Source organism: Heterocephalus glaber, unplaced genomic scaffold (genome assembly GCF_053883595.1).
Source record: "Heterocephalus glaber isolate CG9 unplaced genomic scaffold, H.glaber_assembly_v1.0 deba00001610, whole genome shotgun sequence".
Taxonomy (NCBI): domain Eukaryota; kingdom Metazoa; phylum Chordata; class Mammalia; order Rodentia; family Bathyergidae; genus Heterocephalus; species Heterocephalus glaber.
In genome coordinates, this window is record NW_028258381.1 from 29970092 (window position 1) to 29991181 (window position 21090).

The 21090-nt window shown below is 40.2% G+C and overlaps 1 protein-coding gene across 7 annotated transcripts in view; it reads left to right on the forward strand.

The window, feature by feature from the left end:
- Positions 1 to 21090, forward strand: part of Amph (amphiphysin) — a 216124-nt gene that overhangs the window by 90172 nt on the left and 104862 nt on the right. For all 7 annotated transcript variants that reach the window (XM_004840264.4, XM_004840266.4, XM_004840265.4 and 4 more), the window contains one exon: positions 11351 to 11431. In XM_004840264.4, the coding sequence (XP_004840321.1) occupies positions 11351 to 11431 (81 nt within the window). The remainder of the gene's footprint in view (positions 1 to 11350; positions 11432 to 21090) is intronic.

Here is a 21090-nt window from a genome sequence, read left to right on the forward strand (position 1 = left end):
GTAGCAGAAAGCCTCATGCCAGCCTGAGAGGCTTTGATGTCGTGACAGCTAATGCACTGTTGAGATCTGCCAGAGTGAGGAACGAGTGCCATAATCCCTGAAGACAAGCTGGAGGTGGGCAGTGAGGACCTCCCATGACAGGTGAACCATACCAAAAGGCTTGGATTCTTCTAGAGCAAATTAAAGGTGCTTCTTCAAGTCTTGAAACCACCCAGAGAGTAGTCAAAAGACTAGTGTCTTAAAGCTTGCTAATCAGTGCAGCAGACCTCGATAGGATGCGGTAGAACAAGGAGCAGTGCTGCACTTACCTCATCTGATGGCCTTTGTCCAGCTCTGCGTGTGGGAATGGGCACCAGATACATGCTGGCTGGATGAGCAGATGGACAGAGGAAAGAATGAGCCACCTGGCAATGTGCAAGGGTAGAAGACCCCTCTTTCTGCATCCTGTCCAAGGAGCCCCTGGCACTCCACGTGGCCTCCTGGATTCAGTGGATAATATATTCACCATTCCATGTGCTCCTCTTTTTTCCCCCTTTTTTTGGTTTGTAAAGACAGAAAGTGTCAAGAGAGGGCCATCTCCTTGTTCAGAGGAGACTAATTAAGCTGTGCAATTCTCTTCTTGACTTTTAAGTCTGGCTGAAGAAATCATGAGTCACTGAGAGCTGGAAGTTTGTCTCATCTGTGTCCTCATCCCTGCACGAATCTCTCTAAGGCAGCCCAGCAGACAATCCTGCCAAGTTCTTTAAACCATTGTTCTTGTCACACTACTAGGCCATGCAGAAGTATGTGTTTCTGACACCACCAAACGGCCTTTGTCTTGAACGTCTTTGTAGTTGCATCTTCTGCCCATGCGTTTAACACCTCTCTTCTGATCATGGGACTCATTCTCTTGCTTGGGGTATCACCTCACCATAGTCTGACCGATCTTTTCAGTTAACAGAAGTTACTGCTCTCTGAAATAGAAGATTGTGAATTTTCTTTTTGACTTACAGTGCCAACTAGTTTTTTGAAAGCCATTGATAGTTTTCCATTTCTAATTTAAAAAATGAAGAGAATGCATTTATTCTCTTACTAATGCAATGGTCAAATTTTTTTTTTTAATTTATGTCAGTAACCTAACTTTATTTATTTATTATTTGGTACTGGGGATTGAACTCGGGACCTTGCACTTGTGAGGCAGGCACTGGAACCACTGAGCCAAATCCCAGGTCCAGCAATGGTCAAGTTTTTTAAAATTTTATTTTTAAATTTCTTTTTTATTAGTATATGTTTATAGTGCATAATAATTGCATTCATCTTGGGGAACTGATACGTAGACACATCACATCTTTATCCTCTTTACTTTCCCTTTCCCTCCCTCCCCTTCCATCTCCTCCCATCCTTAGATCCCTTCTCATCAACAGAGTCTACCTCCCTATTTCTTATTGTCTATCTTTTATTTTGTTCTTTACATTACTTATATTTTGAGCTTCTTATATAATAGAAGCCTTGCAATATTTAATCTGTCTTTTTTATTTCACTTAGCCTATGGTCTCAAATTTAATTTGCATTGGACCAAAAGGAATTAGAACTTGATCAGAATTTCAGCTTAACATTATGAGGAAACTGCTCAAATCAGTTATCTTGTTTTTAGGGACTTTGGGGGCATTTTATGTGGGAGCAATCGCTCTAGGAAAGAATGTGAGATTTGTATCCTTGGGGCAGAATTTGCTGGGGGAGCGACTTTAGAAGACCCTGAAAGAGGGCTTAAAAGGAAATGTTCCAAGTTACTATATTCCTGCTTTTTATTCCCATTTAATTTTTTTATTTGCCTGTGTCATGATGTTTTTTAGGGCTAGAACTTCTGAGCTTGGAGGGAGGGAGAGAGGTTGCGCAAATAGTCCTGGGGAGAAGTTTCCAAATCTCACTGAAAGGAAGCACAATTTGTCGAGCAGATTCAACTTAGTATGTTATTTGGCTCTTGTAAAACAGCAGCCATGAAAGCAACAACAAAAATACTATTGTTCCAAAGTAGTGAAGTGTCAGTGTAAATGAAATTATCTTTGACGTATAAGATCTAAATCCTAAACTAAAATGCAGGAGACACAGAACTTTATTCTTTTTGCCTGGAGGTGGAAGATGTGTCATGTTGTCAGAATCTGAATATCAGATGTGTGACTATATAGTGATGCTCCTGTGATATCAATGGTGCCTTACTGTCCGGGCTGCATTAATATTTTCCTTTCCTTTCCTGTTACCTTCCTCCTTTTCCCTCCTTCCTACCTTCCCTCCTTCCTTTGCCCCCTTTCTTCCCTTCCTTTCTTCCTTCTCTCCCTCCCTCCCTCCCTCCTTCCTTCCTTACTCTTCCTTCCTTCCTTCTTTCCTTCCTTTGCTTTTAAAATTTTTTTCCTTTTCTTTTTGCAGTACTGGGGATTGAACCCAGGGCCTTCCCACTGAGAAACATCCCTATCCCTTTTAAAATTTTTTGAGACAAGGCCTTGTTAAATTGCTAACTGTGCACCACCATGCCTGCCTGGTCCTTCACATGTTTGAAGCTATTTGTACTCTTTTCCCTGGGTCTTATTTCTCTCCCTAGTAATATGCCAAATTATATCAAACCATCCCCCTTATCACTTGGTGGCAGTTCTCTTTGCTTTCTTGGGGCCTTCTTTACGTGCCTCCAGATGGCCACTGTCCCATGTGTTTACCAACTTGTTCACCTCAGGGCACTTTCAGGCTGTTTTCCTGGTAGCTATTAAGCTTTGTTAGTACAGCCCACCATTACATTAGGGGCTGTGGCAGCAGTGTCACTTTGCTGACTTATACTGACTATCTGTTAAAGTAACCATGCATTCATTATTTCTATCCAGTTGCATTTTAGTTGAAAGTCAAGTATGAAAATTTGGACCTTGTACAATTATATCTTTGACCTAAATTTTTTCCCTGTTGAATTGCATCTTGTTAGAGGGTCTTTTGTAAATTTTCAGTATCTACCCCAGAATTCTATCAGTGTAAGCTATACCATTGGGAAGAACCATTCAATAGGTTTAAATGATGATGATGATGATGATGATGATGATGATATAATGGAAGATATCCTATTGAGCATTCACTATATTCTGGGCATTAGCTCAGTATTTCCATGTGTATCCATGGTAGTTCTACACAAGGTTGAGAAGTAGATGCTATTAGTACTAATACAGAATATTAGAAAGGAGCAAATTATCACTTTTAAGCTTACCACACAGAAATAACCATAGTTGACTTTTATACATATTTTGTAGTCTTTTAAAAATATATATGTTTCTTGTGCTTATCAGTTCATCCCTGGCTACAGTGCCCATTTCTTCTAAAAATGCCATGTATTCTATTCCATCTTCCAAAGAGACTCTCCTATAAGTGGTGGGAGATTATTATTTCATACAGTGATTATATACCCTGTTTATATCTAGGTTAGCAGATCCATGTAATTTTTTTTTCTTTTTTGGGGGGGTACTGGGGATTGAACTTGGGTCCTTGTGCTTGCAAGGCAGGCAGTGGAACCACTGAGCTAAATCCCCAGCCGATCTGTGTAATTTTTGTAAAATAAATTTTCAATGAGAAATAACATAGCCTTCATATTATTTATGTTATATTGATTTGTTAATTGAAATCGAGTGACATGGAATAATTGGTAATATTTGTGTGAGTCTCTACAATTTTTAAAAATATCTTTGTTTAATTTTGATGGGGAAAGAAAGGAATAATAGCACATTTTGTGAACAATTATTTTATTTTTCTTTATTTGTTTATTTAATTAATTTATTTATTTTTTGGTACCAGGGATCGAACTCGGGTCCTTGTACTTTCGCAGCAGTGGCAAAACCACTGAGCTAAATCCCCAGCCCCTGAACAATTATTTTTAGAATAGAGTTAAAACAATCTTTTTTACTTATATACTTAGAATATTTACCTTTTTCCTCCAACAAAAATGTATTCTTCAAAGGAATCTATCATCCATGGACTTTGATTCTTAGGTAAATATCTTGATACTCAGGTTTATTTAGAACATTATAAATTGACTCAAGAGAGAAATATATGAGCTAAGAAAATGTCTAGTAAACAAGACATTTTGATTGCTTGTTTTGCTACTCAGGAAAACAGATTTCTCTATTTCTTTCTGCCCTTCTCTTTTAAACACAGCAAGGACAATTTGTTACTGCTGACTGGTAAATCACTTTCCTCTGAGGGACTATTTAAGGTGGTGGTTGTTTCTGCTGTCACATAGGTGCTGTTTTCTTTCTGAAATGCTTCTGATTTTACCAAGAACAGTTCTGATTATCTGAGCAGTGTTGGAGCGAGCTCCCTCAGGACCCTGACCTTTGTTTCCATCCTTGAGTGAGCCTGCAAGGTGGACAGCTCCCTTCTGATCACTGCTTTTCCCTCTTCCCTTCTCTTCTGGAAAGCACTGCTGAACCAAGTACCACTTCCTTGCCCCAGAATGGGCTCCTTCCAAGTGTATTTCTTTTCATTGGAAAAAAATTTAGATCAACAGCTATCCAGGTCATTGCAGTAGTTGGCAATGCAAGCCTTGTAACTGCAACAGATTGGCCTAAGTTTTGTATGGTGCTGTGTCTGCCAGAAGTAGTGGGTCTCTGTCACCTATGCTTAGTGTCTGTGCTTAGTGCCGCACACTAGTGATGTCCATGTTCCTTAACAGAGTGTACATAGCTCTCAACTTGTAGAAGCCAGGTGGCTACAAAGGTGCATAGAGCAAGCAAATAAAAGAAAGATGGTGATGTTGATAGTGGTTAACATTTAACAAACATTTAGTGTATACCAGAAACTTGTCTACATTCTTTGTATAAGTTCTTAATGATTTGAAGCAATTCTATGAAGAAGTTAATGCACTTATCGTTTTTCACAGGTGAAGAAAGACTTGGGGAGACTAACAGAGCTTGTGTAGTGGCATAGACTCAAACTTGGGTCTCACAGGGGTAGCAGAAGGTGGGATTTTAAAACCATTCCGTCATCCCCAACACCCTTTACTCATCCCGACAAACATTTCATCTGATTTTAAAAGTGTGCCTTCTTTGCAAACACAGCTTTAAGAGATTCCCTGAATCTTTCTCCTCTAATACACATTGTCACTTCTGAGTCCATTTATGTAGAAATTTTGGAGATTCTACTCTTTCAAGCCTGTGTTGTTAACATTGTTCTTTGGAAGTTAGGTCAAGTGTTCCACGAAAGTGAAGTATGATGTTATTGACACAGTCAGAGAAAGGGCATAAATCATTGGTTGGATGGTATATACTTCTTGGGTCAGAATCTTGACTCTGCCAGTAACCAGTTCCTTGACCTTAGGAGTCTCCTTTAACTGTGTCCCCTTGTCCTCTGTAAAGTGGGTATGATAATATCTACCCCATAACATTGCAGTGAGAAGTAAATAAGTTAATACATTTAAATCCGGGGCAGGGGATTTAGCTCAGTGGTTTCACTGTCTGCTGTGCGAGAACAAGGACCCGAGTTCGATCCCTGGTACCAAAAAACCCAAAAAAAACCCCAAAACATTTAAATCCTTGGAAAAGAGCCTGGAACACAGTAAATTCCAGTTAGAAAGTTCATTGTTATGGGAATAACTGAAAAACTAGTAACTATAGGAGTTTTGCTACTGATTAAATGGGGAGAAGGTAATGTGGATGACTTCACTTGGACTGGGAGGGCTTCATGAAGGATTTACAAAGCTTCATGGTTAAACAGTGGGAGAGATTTTTATAGGATGGGGATAGTAAGAAGAGTTGATGTGGGAATGAAATGGTGCTTAAAGAAATTCTAGACCCCATCAAAGTGTAACTATATCTTAAGTTATGAATGGCATACAGGTTTCAGCTCACAGGCCAACTTAGAAACTTTTAATGCAAAACTGTTCTGATACAAGTCTAGATTGAGCATAGTTGAAAACAGTAATAAACTAGAATTTTCCAACAACCAATATTGTGATGTGACAGCATGTATGCCAAATATTTGTTCTCCTATTCATAGTGATTTTTGGAGGACAAGGACCTGAGTTTGTTGCCAGTCTTCCAATCACTGTTCTTACTGTCATGTGTTGCCTCCTTTGGTATCTAAGTAGACTGTCATGAGGACATTGGAATTTGGGGCCCCTTTATGAGAAACCAGGTTTAGATTCATGGTCATTCAAGAAACCACAATAGGTGTATTAGCTTTCCTATTACTGGGTCATAATACTTGACACCCAGAACTTAAAGGAAGAGGTTTTTTGGCTCATGGTTTCAGAGGGTTCAGTCCTTGATGGGCTGGCTCCGAGGCAGGAACATCATGGAGGCAGGATGTGGTCGAGCAAAGCTGCTTAGTTCATGGTAGTTGGGAAGCAGAGCAGGGGAGCAGCACCAGAGAGGGAGGGGCCAGAGACCAGATATACACCCCAAGGTCACACCTCCCTGACCTATCCAGACACATTCAAAAGTGTGATTTACCAAGTTGACATACCAGGATTAACAGTCACAGTAGGACTTAAGTAAAGGAAATAACATGTCCAAAGAGGCATGTTAGGAAAGAAAGCTTAGCAACACTGGAGAAATGAGAAGAGAGAGGATGATGGTACAGCAAGAAAGATCTTATTGTTCTTAGGGGTGTATATTAAAAATGTGTGTGTGTGTGTGGTGAGGGAGAAACAGAAAGCTAACACAAAGGAAGTTTTTAGTAATAATCATCATGGTGCTTGGTAGACTGGATATGTGGAAGTAAAAGCAAATAATTCAACAATTGTTATGGTAGCATACCACACCTGTGAACATGTTAAAGATTTGCTATCCATAGAAGTTTGGCATTTAGATTCAGGATCATGTTGTAGGTGTCCATGTTATTGGGTAGATAAGCTCTTGGTGGCACTGTCTTGTGGGGAAGGCACAGTGAGGAATGAGTAGAAGAGTGAGTTTGTGTTGAGTTCTACTAACAGTGAAGGGAATGAGTTTGAGCAGGTTGTACCACCTCTCTGAGTCTCAAGTCCTCCATCTCTAAATTGGGGATGAGCAGACTGCTGTGCAGAGCAGCTGAAATAAAGTACACAAAGTCCCTACTGTGGCCACTGGCATGAAAAAGACCTAATAAAGGCTGAGTCCGTCCCTCTACCCTATGCCTTTCCCATCTCTCTGTCACAGCTACCACCAAAGGTAGCTGGCACCATGTTGTGGGTGTGCTACAACTCAGTGCTCTGGATACTTTATTATTTTCCTTAGAAGAGAAAGTGTGGGCACTGATGTCATCCAATTACCATCCCTCTATCTCTCTTTTACACATCGGAGCAATTTTTGTGGTTGTTTTTGCTATTTATATGATACCATTTTTAGAACTGTGAAAAACAAGGAACCGTGATTTGAAATTTAAATGAAGGGCTTTAGGCAGGGGATCTATGAATGATCCCCACTATTGTAGTTATGCAGCTATAATATGTACCCTTCTTAGGGACACCACGGCCTTCCCGGATTTGAGTGAGAAAATGGAAATAATAGTTCTGATGTGTAAATCCCATTTGCTTCCCATGAGAAGGTAAAGTCCATAGAGGGTGGTGACAGAAGCATCAGGCCAGTTATCAGCTGTGAGTACTGTTTCCTTTGCTGTCACCTGGATAAACTAGGTGCCAGAGAGGAGCAGTGCGAAAACTGAGGAGGTGACATGTGAATGACCTTCTGCAGGGTCAGGCTCATAGTGGGCACTCAGTGAATATTTGTACCTCTTTTCCTCCCCACTCCCTGAGATAGGAGTGCCCGCCATTCACTGCTGTATAAAGTTGTAGAACTGAAGATTAGACTGTGCTAGTTGCCCGGTACAGCTTATAGCCTTCCTTGGCCTTGATTTGCTCAGTTGCATGTGGAGATGCTGCTTTTCAATGACTTACATATTCAGGCGTATCTAAAAATGTCTGAAATAGTGGACTTTGAGAGCTAAGGGGAAAAGGTCATGTGGCAAAGGATAGGTTGCTGGGTGCCTTTCCTCAGTTACCTTCAGGTGTTTGGGGTGTGTGTGTGTGTGGGGGGGTCATTTGTTAAACCTAGACTTAAAATAAATTATCTTTTAGAAGGCACAAAAAGAAAAGAGCAATAAAGTCAAATCCTCCCTTCTTAAAGGCATTATACTTAGAATGAAAATATTGGGGTGGATGGAAGGCCAAGAATTCTGTGTTATTGAGTTTCACTTCTCTTGAAGCCTGATCTCGGTAATTTTGTTTTGCTTTATTTCTGTTACAAGAATAGTAACAAAGTAAGTGTCTTATTTACTTTTCTCTCATTGCTGAGACAAAGCTCATGGTTTGTAGAGGTTTCAGTCCATAATTAGCTGGCTCCAAGACAGGGTGGCAGCAGTTCATGGTTGAGTGGACCCCCGGAAGCAAGCAACAAGGGAGCAAGGGAGGGATCCTGAACAACATCTTTCTGCTCCTTTTATCTTATGCAGACTACTTAGGGCAGGTAGCGCTCACGCCCTTAATCCTATGCCCTTGGCCTAGCATGGCATCATGAATCAATCACATACTCTAGATTCAGCCACCTCTGGAAAAGCCCCAATTAATACTTCATGAGGCTTTGGGGGGACATCTAGACACAAAACATAACAGTAAGAGTACAAAACCTCTGGCTACAAACGTTGGGAATGGTTCCCCAAGCAAAAGGAAGACAGTGGCTAAGATCCCTAAAGGGGCAGCTCCCAGGGAGAGTCTGACATTTTTATCACCTAGCAAACATGACTCTATTTATTTAATTGTAACCTGTATCACTAAAGCTTTTAAAAACTCCCCCCCCCCACTAAACAAGAAATAGATATAACATCGTGCATCTGTGTAATACATTGAAGTTTATTTTTTGAAAATTAAAGACAAAATTCCATATAAAGATAAAATAAATATATGTTAAAGATTTTATTCAACTCAGTTAATGAGACATTCAGTCAGATGATAAAACTCATTTAAAATGTATTTAAGGGGATAAGTATTTATAGCCTATCTAATGAAGGAATTTTAGAAGAAGGGACTATTAATGTCATAAACTCATATTTGGAGTCATCCTCCCCATTGGACAGGAACTGTTTGCATTTCTTCTGGATCAAAACCTTCAAGTCAACCTTTGTGTCTATGTAGTTGTAAAATAATCCAGTCAAGGGGAAGCCAGTGGAAAGGATAAACTAAGCACTATCCTGAAGAAGATCTGACATCTGATATTCTTTCTCAGTTTTATGCGAATTTTGTCATTCCTTGCTTTAAAAGGCAACTTTATTTCTTAAACTTTACTTCATTTTCTTCTCAAATTTTTACTGTATATGTTTGTGATATGTGTTAAGCACATTCATCATGGGGAATTTGCCCATACACATCCTTCAACTTGATTCTTTTTACTTCCTCTCCCTGTTCCTTCTCCCATCTCCCCCATTCTCAGGTTCCCTTCCCATCCTTTCAAGGGACCAATTCTTTGATTTATTGATTCTTTGTATCTTTAAAATTTTTTTTAAGTTTATTGGTACATTTTAGGTATACAATATGATGACATTCATCATTGGGATCCTGTACCTTTACATGATATACTCTGGTTCTTATTTTTTCCCCCTTCCCCTGCCCTTCCTTCACCCCCTCCACCCCTCCCTATTTACAAAGACTTTGTTGCCGTTTTTTCCTTTTCTCACATTTTTTCCTTTCCCTTCTTTCTTCTCTGATGCCCCTACCACTTCCCCTTCCCCTTCCCCTTTGGCCTTTTTCTTCCTATTTCACATTATCCACTATACATTTTGCTCCTCGTTTACGCTTTTAGTTTCTCACAACAGAGAAACTATTCCGTATTTACATGTGTGTCCTATTGTTTCACTTAAGAGTATGGCCTAAATGTGTAGCCATTTAGCTATAAATGTCTCTAGTTTCTCACTCTTTATGGCTGAGTAGTACTCCATTTTATTAAAAAATAACATCTTTATCCAGTCACCAGTTGAGCATTTGGGCTGTTTCCAAGATTTAGCTGTTATAAACTGTGCTACTATAAACAGGTGCTTATATAACATACCACAATGATTCTTTGTATCTTTTTTTAGGCTCAATTTCATCAATTTCCACCCTGCTCTTTACATTTTCTTTCCTTCTGTTAGTTTCAGATGTGGATTGTCCTTGTTTTGCTAGGAAATTTTTAGTTTATTTATTTGGAATTGTTCTGTTCTTTTAGTGTGTGCATTCACCCCTATAAACTTCCCTCTTAGATGTGCTTTTATTGTGTACCATAGGTTTTAACATGTGCTTCCATTATCATTTGATTCTTAGAACTTTTTAGTTTCCTTCCTGATCTCCTCTGTGATCCACTAATTATTCAACAATGTATTATTTAATCTCCATGTGTTTGTGTAATTTCTATGGCTTCTTTTACTATTGGTTTTTAGCTTCACTCCCAGGTCCTGGCTCTCTGTCCCTAAGTGACTTTCTGCTGGGTCTTAAAGAACATTTTCTCCTGGACTCTGTCCTGTGCTCTAGGACAGACAAACTACTTATGTCTAGGCCAGTGAGATGTGGCAGGTTTTCCTGTGATCTTTGCTTGGGCCGCTTCCCTGGGTGGGATGAACTCTGCCAGATTTCTGTCCTTCGGAATTTCTAACAGCACAATGTAATTCACCCCCATGAATCGTTTTCTGAAGATTTCAGCTCAAATCTCTGAGTGTGGTAAGAAAAAAGAAATTATCTAAGTTTGCTCAATACACTTGGTAACCTCCTCAAATTGCATATAGCACACTGTCTTTGGTTTTTTATCTATGGACCTGCCTGGTGTGTTCCACTAGATATGAATTCTGTAGGGTAAGTGCTTAGGACTTCATATATTCATCTCTGTATTTCTGAATAAGCAGTGGTTAGCATGAAGTCTTGTGTATCCCCAGCCTCTTGACTGTATTGAATTGAGGGGAATATCAGGAGATACTTGGGGAGAACTTAGTACTCTTCCTAGGAAGTAGATTAGTACTTTAGTGAAACAGCTTTGGTTCCCTGTTTAGCAAACAGTCCAGTATCTATTATGCATCAAGCATTGTGCCAGATGCTTTGGACAAAAGAACAAATACGGTATGGCTTCTGTCTTGAAGTCATGCCAGCCTCCGGGAGGAAACAGATACATAAATAAATAAATGCTATGTCCTCTGCTCAGATCACACAGCCTGTGGGTGGTGGATCTGTAATTACAATCCAGGTCTGTTTGACTCTAAAGCCATCAAGATGCTTCCAGAACAGAAAAACCAACAGTGCTCATGGTGAATTCTCCTGAGACCCCTCACAGCACAATAACAGCCTTGCTGTGCATAGACACAGTTTAATGAAAGCATCCTTAAATCAAACCATTATGTTTTATTCACAAACCAGGTCCTCCAGAAGCTGGGGAAAGCCGATGAGACAAAAGATGAGCAGTTTGAAGAATATGTCCAGAACTTCAAGAGGCAAGAGGTGAGAGTCCATTTATCCCATTTCTGGAGTGGGAAACAGTTTAATTGTGTTTGTATTGTACTGTATTCCATGGGTTGAATATGATTTGGGTGTTCTGAAAGATTTATGTGGTGAAATTTAATCTCTATTATGTGGATAGTTACTCTGACTATAATGTTTAGAGCGGGAGCCTTTTTCGAGGTCATTAGGATTGGATAAGATTTTCAGGGTGGGGTCCCGTGGCCATGATTGAATCCTGTGGCTTGTAAGAAGAACAGAAACCAGAACAGACACACACATGCTCCCGTCTCTGGTCATGTGATACCTTTCCTGGGTCTCTGCCAGGAAGAAAGCCATCACCAGATGTGGCCCCCTTACTTCATGCCCCTGAACCATGAGCCAAAATAAATCTCTTTTCTTTGTAACTCACCTGGTCCATGGTGTTCTGTCATTGGTAACAGAAAATGAACTAACACAGTTTATAACCAATTGAGTGTTGAGATTGAAGAAAGCTCGGCATTAATTTGAGGCTGACACTTTCTAATTTTGCACACTCTAAGAAAGACCAGAGAAGAGGCAGTAGGGACTGCAGGGAGGGAACTGGGGCTGAGAATCTCAGAAGATAAGAGACTTCACTGCTCTGCACCTCTTCAGTACAGATAACCGATCTAAGATGGCACTTTTTTGATCATTTATATTCCATTATGTATTAGAGAGGCAGTAAACACTTAGGGCACCATGATTGCAACTGTTGCAGGCTTCAAGGTCATCCTTTTTTTTGGTACTGGGGATCGAACTTGGGACCTTGTGCTTGCGAGGCAGGTGGTGGAACCACTGAGCTAAATCCCCAGCCCAAGGTCATCCATTCTTAACTGGTGTTACATTTCCCCCAAGGGGGTGAAACTTGGTTCTTGATGGGTGGAAAAAAATCTTACTCTCTTCATTCATAAAGCACAGATAAACATAGATTAGATACACAGATATATTGTATATGTATAGTATTAAAATTTCATGGGGAACATGGTTAGAAGAAATGTCTAAAAAGACTTATAAGAGAAGGTGATAATGAAAAATAAAGATTGAATAAACACAGTTTATAATGTTTGTTCCTATTTTGGACAGTTAAAGTGTTTAATAGATATAAGGATAATGAAACAAATTATTTGATAAATGACCTGTTTTGATTGCTAAGGCTTGGATAATTGAATAGATTATCACTTTTTTTTTCTTTTCCTAAGTACTTAGCATTGAACCCAGGGCTTTTATACTGAGCTACATCCCCAGGCTTTTAAACATTTTTTATTTTGAGATAGGGCCACCAAGCTGCCTAGGCTGGGCTCAAACTTAGGATCCTCCTGCCTCAGCCTCTCGGAGTGCTGGAATTACAGGTGTGCACAACATTGCTAGGCTTAGAACATCACTCTTTACAGGATATTTGGGCGGGGTTGGGAAGAGAAAGAAAGGAGTTAAGCCTCTGGAAGTTAGAAGCCTCAAATCTGAGTAGAGCCAACAGATTCTAGAATTTGGGGTTTGGACATGGGGCCAGTGGAAGGCCATGGACTTACTTTCCTGTTGTCACTGGAGCTGCCACTGTACACAGAGGAAACTGTGGCCTTGGGACAACTACCAATACCAGTCAGTCATCCCAGGGTCCATCTCAACTCCTTTGCTCCTAACTCAGAATCCTGATCTTGGAGGTCTTCTTCCTTACATGCATCAGGGCTTCTGTTGTTCTCTTGCTATTTCTTCTCCTTATCAAGAGGGGTTATCACTCCAGCAAGGGTACAGACATGTAGACCTGTCTCCACCAAAACGCATTCCTGAATGTCTCCAGCTTCATCCTAAGACTAAGTAAGCATTGACAGACATATACAGTGAATGTGATAGAAATATACAGTGAATGTCTAAATTTTAAAAAAACTTATTATAGTGACAGGTTTCCTGAATCCCCCTCAAAATACTTCCCCTTACTTTGAACGCACTTATCCCATGGTACTTACGCAGCTCTGGAAGTCCTCTTTTGTGAGAGTCTTTAAGAGGGCGGTCAGAAATATGGTGAATGCTGCTGCTGGTTCCGTCCAAGGGGAAAAGACAGGTTCATAAAAACATGACAGTGTCCTCATCCACCTTGTTCACTGGATCTGGCACTGTGAGACTTCTGGTTCTTCCACAAAGTCAAGATGACTATGAAAGGTAAACATTTTCAATCAATTCAGGACATCAAGGCAGTCAAGACAGTATAACTTAAGATATTCAAGAAACAGGACTTAAGACCTGCTTCAGAAAGTGGCAAGAACAATGGGATAAGTGTGTTCCAAATGAGGGGGATTAATGCCATGTGTCATTTACTGTGATAACTTTTTAAAATTTAAACACTCATTATTTTTACCTTGTAGATGCTCAACTTACCACGAATGATGTGCTTGTGTGCCATTCATAAATGATAAAAGAGGGGGTAACTCAGAAAACAACAGTAATGGAGAGAAATTGATCATCTCCAGTTACTGAATCTTATAAAGTTTTGGAGTACTGAAGGTGGAAAAGAGAATCTTAGAGATATGCTAGATCTGGGCTCCACATTGTCCCTCAGTCTGCCTCAGGACAGCAGAGGCTCGCTGTCAACATCTGGCCACCTCTGATGAGTTCTCATACCTCTCATGCACTTGGCCGGCAGGACCTAACCCAAGGCAAACCTGTTAGTCAGTGCTGTGTTTATTTTGCAGTTCAATCTCAGATGTCTGCTGGAAGAGATTGGGTTTACATTGAATAAGTGACTCATGTTTACAGTTTTCCTTGCTTGAGGATTTACACTCTACCCTTTGAAACCATCTTCCTGTCTAGTGTATCCCTATGGAGCCAATTAGTTCTTTGCCCTTGCATTTCTTTTTTCTTTACAACTTCTATGGCATTTTGCGTTGTTAGCATCCCAGACGGCTGACTGGGGAAGCGTCCAGGTCAGCAAGGCCTTCGTATCGAATAAGCACTTCACATTTCTGATTCCAATGAATTTTATTACTAGTTTTTGGACTCTCATGACTGAATGTGGTAGGGATTGTTTTTTTGTCTAAAGTACTAGGGAAAAGGGCAGTTAAATCGTTGGTTATCTCAGTTAACCTCAGTGATCTGTGCCAGTAGGAGAGCAGCGTGGGATGACCTTATTGTGCTTGTCTGCCATCTAATCCTGTCACCTTGTGACATTTTGCAAAAATATTATGGGGCAGATGGCATAGAATCACTCTTGAAAGCCTACACCTTAGTTCTCTCAAGAATATTAGCAGATTTCAAGGTCTGGGTAAAACTTCAAAATTTGGAGAAATTTGAACAGACAATTTTAGTTTATAAGAATGAAGCAAAGCAGCTGGAAGTATAAGAAATGTTACTTTTCAAGGAGTCTCATGAGCCTTTTTGATTCTTTTTGGAAAGTTTTTGCATTAAGACATCTTGAATTTCTACAGCCTCATTTTGATTTCTTTAATCAGAAAGAGTAAATTTACAGTCATTATAGCAAAGAGGGAGGGTTTTCTTGTCTCTGTATTAGAGGAAAAGGAGGATAAGGGTAGATGGGAAAAAGGTGAAGAGATTAATTAACCTTTTATAGAATCATATTAAATGTTGAGAAGCACAGCTTAAGGCTAAGTTATCAGTGTATTACAGAGAGAAAAATCCTTGTACTCTCAATATTTGTTGCTGATCAATTCCTATCCAGTGAATATGCTGAGAGGTGGTACTTATGAAGAAAAGTGAACCTAGGAATAAAGATCTACCAAGATTGTGGTTATCTGTACAAGTTTTATTCTTAGTATTAACATCATGTTGAAACATTACCCTAACAGCAGAAGACATTATCTAAAAGTGTCATGCTTTAAAGGCGTTATCTAACCTAGAAATCTAGATTCACATGCATTAGTTAGTGTTCCCTAGAGCGGCAAATTTGTGGCCCACATTTCAATCATCCACAGACAAAACCAGAACTTCACTGCTCTGGTAGGTGGTTATTACTCAGATCAGCTTGACATACCATAATTAGCAATCATGACATATTTTTCTTATGAATGCATATTTTCCAAATCCCTCATGAGCCTATTGATGGTATCAGTTGAACCATATTTGAATTATTGCATTATATTATAGTTAGTTATCTGTCCATACTTACATAGTGCTTAGTCAAAAGGAGAGCATTCTAGAATGTTTTAGGAAGTATTCAGACATTGTGGTACTTAGTGACCTTGCTTTTAAGTTCCCTTTTATGAAGTCTTCAAGGTCCTTGTGGTTACTGGTATGTTCTCTGCTCCTTGGCATTAGAAAGAAAGGAGGCATTAGAAAGAAAGAAAGGGCCTATGTTTAAATTCTGGCTGATGGCTTAGCTTTAATTTATTCAAAACCCAAATTTTCATTTTGATCCCAAGCCTCTTTCCCAAAAGATGTTTTGTGTGAGACTGATTGTGTCGATAAAAGGTCTGTTTGTACTCTCCTGGTTGTCCACATCATTTCTATGACTCAGATTTCATAGACTGCTTAATTGGGACATGGAGGGAGGAAAATGAGATACAGCAAAGGGTGGCAGAGTAAACTCTTCCACAGAGAACTCAGAATTTTCCATGATGAGAGCTAAGAAGAGCAAGGATTATAGAAATCCAGCTGAGAAAAAAAATCTGATTTTAACTCTTCTTCTCCAGAGAATTTTCCCTGTTTTTCCTGTTGAATCAGAGCTGCTAATGAGTACCACATGTGATCAGTGTTCATGCCAGCTACTTTCAGTTCAGCTGGTTGCCTGCTGATGGACCCATTAATGAGCAGAGAAAAGATCAACAGTGGAAGGAAGGTCCTTGGCTTCTCTCTTCCCATCCTCCTAATAAAATTCCTCAGAAGGTGCCACACCTTTGGCAAGTGTGCCAATTACAACAATAAAATACCCCATGGAGTGGTTGGGTCCAGTAACCGAATATGTACTGAACCACATCTTAGAGAGTACAGACAAGAGGACCCAGTGCTGGCTGGATCGAAGAGCTGTATTTCAAAAAACAAGAAAAAACAGTCTTGATTCTCATGTCTGCGGCTTTCTATTTCATCTTTGAAACATCCACAGTATTCTGCTGTTTCTCTCGGTACCCAGTCTTCAGCAGTGGCCTGACTTAGGGCCATACAGGCCAAGTATCCTTTATCCAACATGCTTGGGACCAGAAATATTTCAGCTTCTGGAGATTTTTGGGTCTGAGAACATTTGTATAGATTACACTGGTTGAGTATCCCTAATCTGAACATCTGAAATCCCCAATTCTCCTCAGTCCAATAGTTTTTGGCTAATATGCCATCATTCAACAAGTTTCAGATTTCAGAGCATTTCAAATTTTAGGCTAGGGATGCTGACCACGTACAAACTAAGAAGAAAAGAAATCTTGGGAACTTGAGATCCTCTCCACCTGTGGGTATTCAGGACCAGAGAAGGGAGGACTAGGCTACTCCCTTGGGTGTTTGAAAGCTGAGCTGACCGTCCTGGGTCAGGAATGCTGTATGGCTGCTTTCATCTTTTATCCCCATGGGACCCAGTGCTTTGCACTGAAGTCTAACACATATTTGCTCAACGTGAAGCTGAAGTAATGGCAGAAGTTATAATTTTGAATGCATTTCTAGAGTGTGCGTTCATTTCTGGGAAGAGTTTTGGAGGGGGAGTTTTATAACATTTTTAAAAAACCTAGTATATACAGATAATTACTAAAAAGAAATAGCTCAGCATAGAACTTTTTGAAAAGCATGAAAATGAGTCTTAATATGTGGGTGAATTTTTTATTTATGATAAATTGTACTTCTGTTCCGAAAATGTTTGCAGTTTGCTTGCATGGCTAAATCTAGCAGATAGTTTTGAGGCATTCTTTAAAGCCACAGACAATGATGATATGAATACATTAGCATCCCCACCTTTCACTGAATATTAATAGTGACCTTTTCTGAGACAGCCACTGCCTTGGCTATATGTGAGCCCATCAGGTCTATTTTGAATAATGGTCCAGTTCTCAAGGGTGGCGTGAGAACTTCAGCCTACAGAGCCCCCTCCTGGACCATTAGACCTTCTGGATTTAAGTCAGGACCTCAGGTGTTGAGTTCTATGCCCACCAGAGCAGCGATGGTCAGCCTTGAGCTACCTGAGAATCTCTGGGAGGCCTTGGTACAGCGCAGAGTCCTAGGGCAAACCCCAGAGTTCTGGATCAACAGCTCTGGGGTGAGGACCGAGAATCTGCATTTATGAAGTGTTCTCGAGTGATGCCAGTGATGTTGGTCTGGGGACGACACATCCAGGAGCAGACCATTATATCTGCTCATCCAGTTTCTACCCAATGCTTCCTCTGCTCAGTTCTTGAAACTTCTGTACAGCAGTGATTCTGGGGACAGTGACAAGTTCCTTCCTCTCACAGTTGGTTTTCAAGAGGAAGCTGCAGACTCTGATAAAATGCAAATACTCCTGCTCACACCTTAATGAGAATGAGTTGAATGAGTTCCTTTGTCTATCATCTGGTTTAGTAGGGAAAAGTCCAGAAAACACTAGAACTCTAGATCAGGAGTCCTGGAGAAAAAAACAAAGAGAATTTATCTGGAGAATCAGGTATGTGGAGCAAATCCAGTAAAAGACCTGGGAAATGGAAGTGACTTTTCCACAAGCAGCTGGAGAAATTTAGAGCATTAAGTGCACACACTAGAAACAAGGAAAGATCTCAAATCCATAACCTTTTCCTGCCCGAGAAAACTAGGGGAAAAAAGTACAAAATAAACCCAGAGCAAGCAAATCAAAGCAAATTGAAAAAAGGTAAGGGCAACAATCAGTGAAACTGAAAACAGGAAAACAATAGAGAAAATAAATGAAACAAACAAGCTGATTCTTTGAAGAAAATCAATAGAATTAATAAACCCCTGGGCAAAAATGACAACAAGATACAAATCGCCATTGTCAGAAAAGAACCAAGGTATGACCCCGTGACCACTTAAAGGACAATAAGAGAATACTGTGATTAACTTTGTACAATACTTAAAACTTTGGCAGCAACAACGGACCAGTTTCTTTAAAACCACAAACTATCAAACCTTAAACAAGGTGAAATTGACAATCTGAATAATCCCATAACCACTAAAGAAAATGAATCAGTAATTTCAAATCTGAAAAACGAAATCTCTGGACCCAGAGGATTTCAGTGGGGAATTATGATATTTAAAGAAGAATTAACATCAACTTGACATGCCCCCCCCCCGCCAGAAAACAGGAATGAGCACAGCTATCTGAAAACACAATGACCTCCAGTTACAATTCAGGAGCTCCTGTCTTATTTGAGCCTCCCCCGTTTGTGTATGTTTACCTCCTTCTTTGAGAGGGAGGAATTTGGTTTCTTCTATTCTCAGTATATGTATTTATTTGTGCTGACCCCTTTATGTAAGCAGCCTCCTGACAATCTCCTGTGTCACCCCAGCCTAGGTTGTCCCCTGCTGCCCAGCTGGGGGCTGACTCATATCCACCGCACCTTCCCACTCCCTCCTCTCAGGACTGGTGGCCAAGAATCTCCACCCACTCAGCGCTCCAGCTGGGATCCTCCCTGGCCGAGAGTCACTGCTGAGTTTTCTCTGCCCCACTTCTGGCACTATGTCTTTGGACAGTTTTTCCCTTGCTTTTATGAACTATGACTGTGCAGCAGTGGAAATACTCTGGTTATTAAATGTTGTCACCCAGCTCAGTTTTATGAAGGTTGTAGAAAAAAATGGATGTTTATGGGACAAAGTTGACCTATGGACTGCACTATACCAAACACATAAGCAATATTACATACGTGACTGTATTGAATAAGTATCATTTGTGTCCTAAGATAAAGGCAGCAGCTAATACAGCCTGTAAATTCACTGGGCAGTCTACTCTGTAGACTTTAGTAGGTATTATGGTTTAAATAAAAAATGTTCCCCAAATGTCACATATTGAGAAGGTGACTGGATCGTGGAGTGCTGTACTCATCTGTGCATTCATTCACCCATTGATGATTTCTTGCCTGACTTGCTGTTAGGAGGCGGGCCGTGGTTGGAGGTGGTCATTGGGAGTGTGACCTGGAAGGGTGTATTCTTTTTATTATCATTATTATTTACTAGCACATGTTTACAGTATATAATGTTCGCATTCATCATGAGAAATTTGTACACGTACACATGACATCTTGATTCTTTTTTCCCTTTCCCCACCCCTCCCTCTTCTTCCCCTCCCCATTTGTAAAAACTGTATTTCCATTATTTTTCCTTCAGTTCTTTTTTTCTTTAAATCCCTTTTCCCTTCCTTCCCTCCCACTCCCTCCATGTCTTGTTTCCCTTCCCGTTTGAACACAAAGTTCTTCCTACTTTCTAATATCTATCCTCCAGTTTGCTCCTTATTTATACTTTGGGTTTCTCACACAAGAGGAACATGTATATCTATGTTTATAGTAGCACAATTGATAATGACTAAACCTTGGGTACAGCCCATCTGCCCATCAACAGATGAAAGGATAAAGAAAATATAGTATTTATGTACAGTGGAGTACTACTCTGCCATAAAAACAGAAGGGTGTATTCTTGTCCCTAGATCCTCTGCTTGCTCTCTGCTTCCTAACTTCCCTGGGAAGAGCAGCTTTCCTCCACAAGGTCCTTACACTATAAATGTTTCTCTAGACGGAATCCTCTGAACCAGGAGGCAAATTAAACCTTTCCTTTTTAAATTTGTAGGTCTTGGATATTGTGTCCCAGGGAATGAAAAATGACCAACACCTGGACAGCAATTACTGGTTAAAAATGCATGATTTGTTTGCGTTTATCCTTAAAGGATGAAATGTTCTTGGGGTTTAGAAGTAGAAGATCCCTGCTTGAGAACTCCTTTGTCTCTGCTTCATGCAGTGAACCTTGAGACCTCAAGCAGCTCTTGGGTAACCAGTGTCCCTCACTTTGTCAGGAAATTCTTAGAAATGTAGCAGCAAATTTCACAGGTGGTAAAATTGCCTGTAATTACTCCTGTTCCATTGTGTCCACTAAACGGAATCACAATAGCATCCTCAATCCTGGGAGGAGGGCTCACTCTTGGCAGGACAGCTCTGGAACAAATGGCAGGTTTGTTATTTATAGAACACATTCCTTCTGTTGCACTTTTATCTAAAATAGTCATTATTCCAGGTCATGTACTTGAGCAAAGAAATAAATTTTTCAGGGTTGGGTAAGTGTAAAAAAATAGAATATTTAAATTATGTTAATATAGGTATATTGGGGCTTTTTAATATTTCAGTGGTCAAAATATCTGGAGTGCCATGTCACAGCATTTGTGTGTGTTCAGTCAGCAGTGTGCTAGTAAGTGTGGGATGAGTTAGGCATGGATGTGCACGTCTGTAATCCCAGCACCGGGGGCCGGGGGGGGCGGGGGGCGGTGCTGAGGCAGAAGGATTGAATGTTTAAGCCCAGCCTGGGCAATGTAGTGGCTTCATCAGACCTTGTCTCAAAATTTAAAAAACAAAAAACAAAAAAACTAGGGATGTAGTTCATTGTGAAGGCCCTGGATTCAATCCCCACCCTCAAACAGAAACAAGCAAAAATATCACTGTGGCTTGAAGTGGTTTGTTGTCTTCATGTACGTGTACTTTAGACCCTTGGGAGAGTTCTTTTAGAGGAACACAAGTCTGAATGTGGCTTCTCTA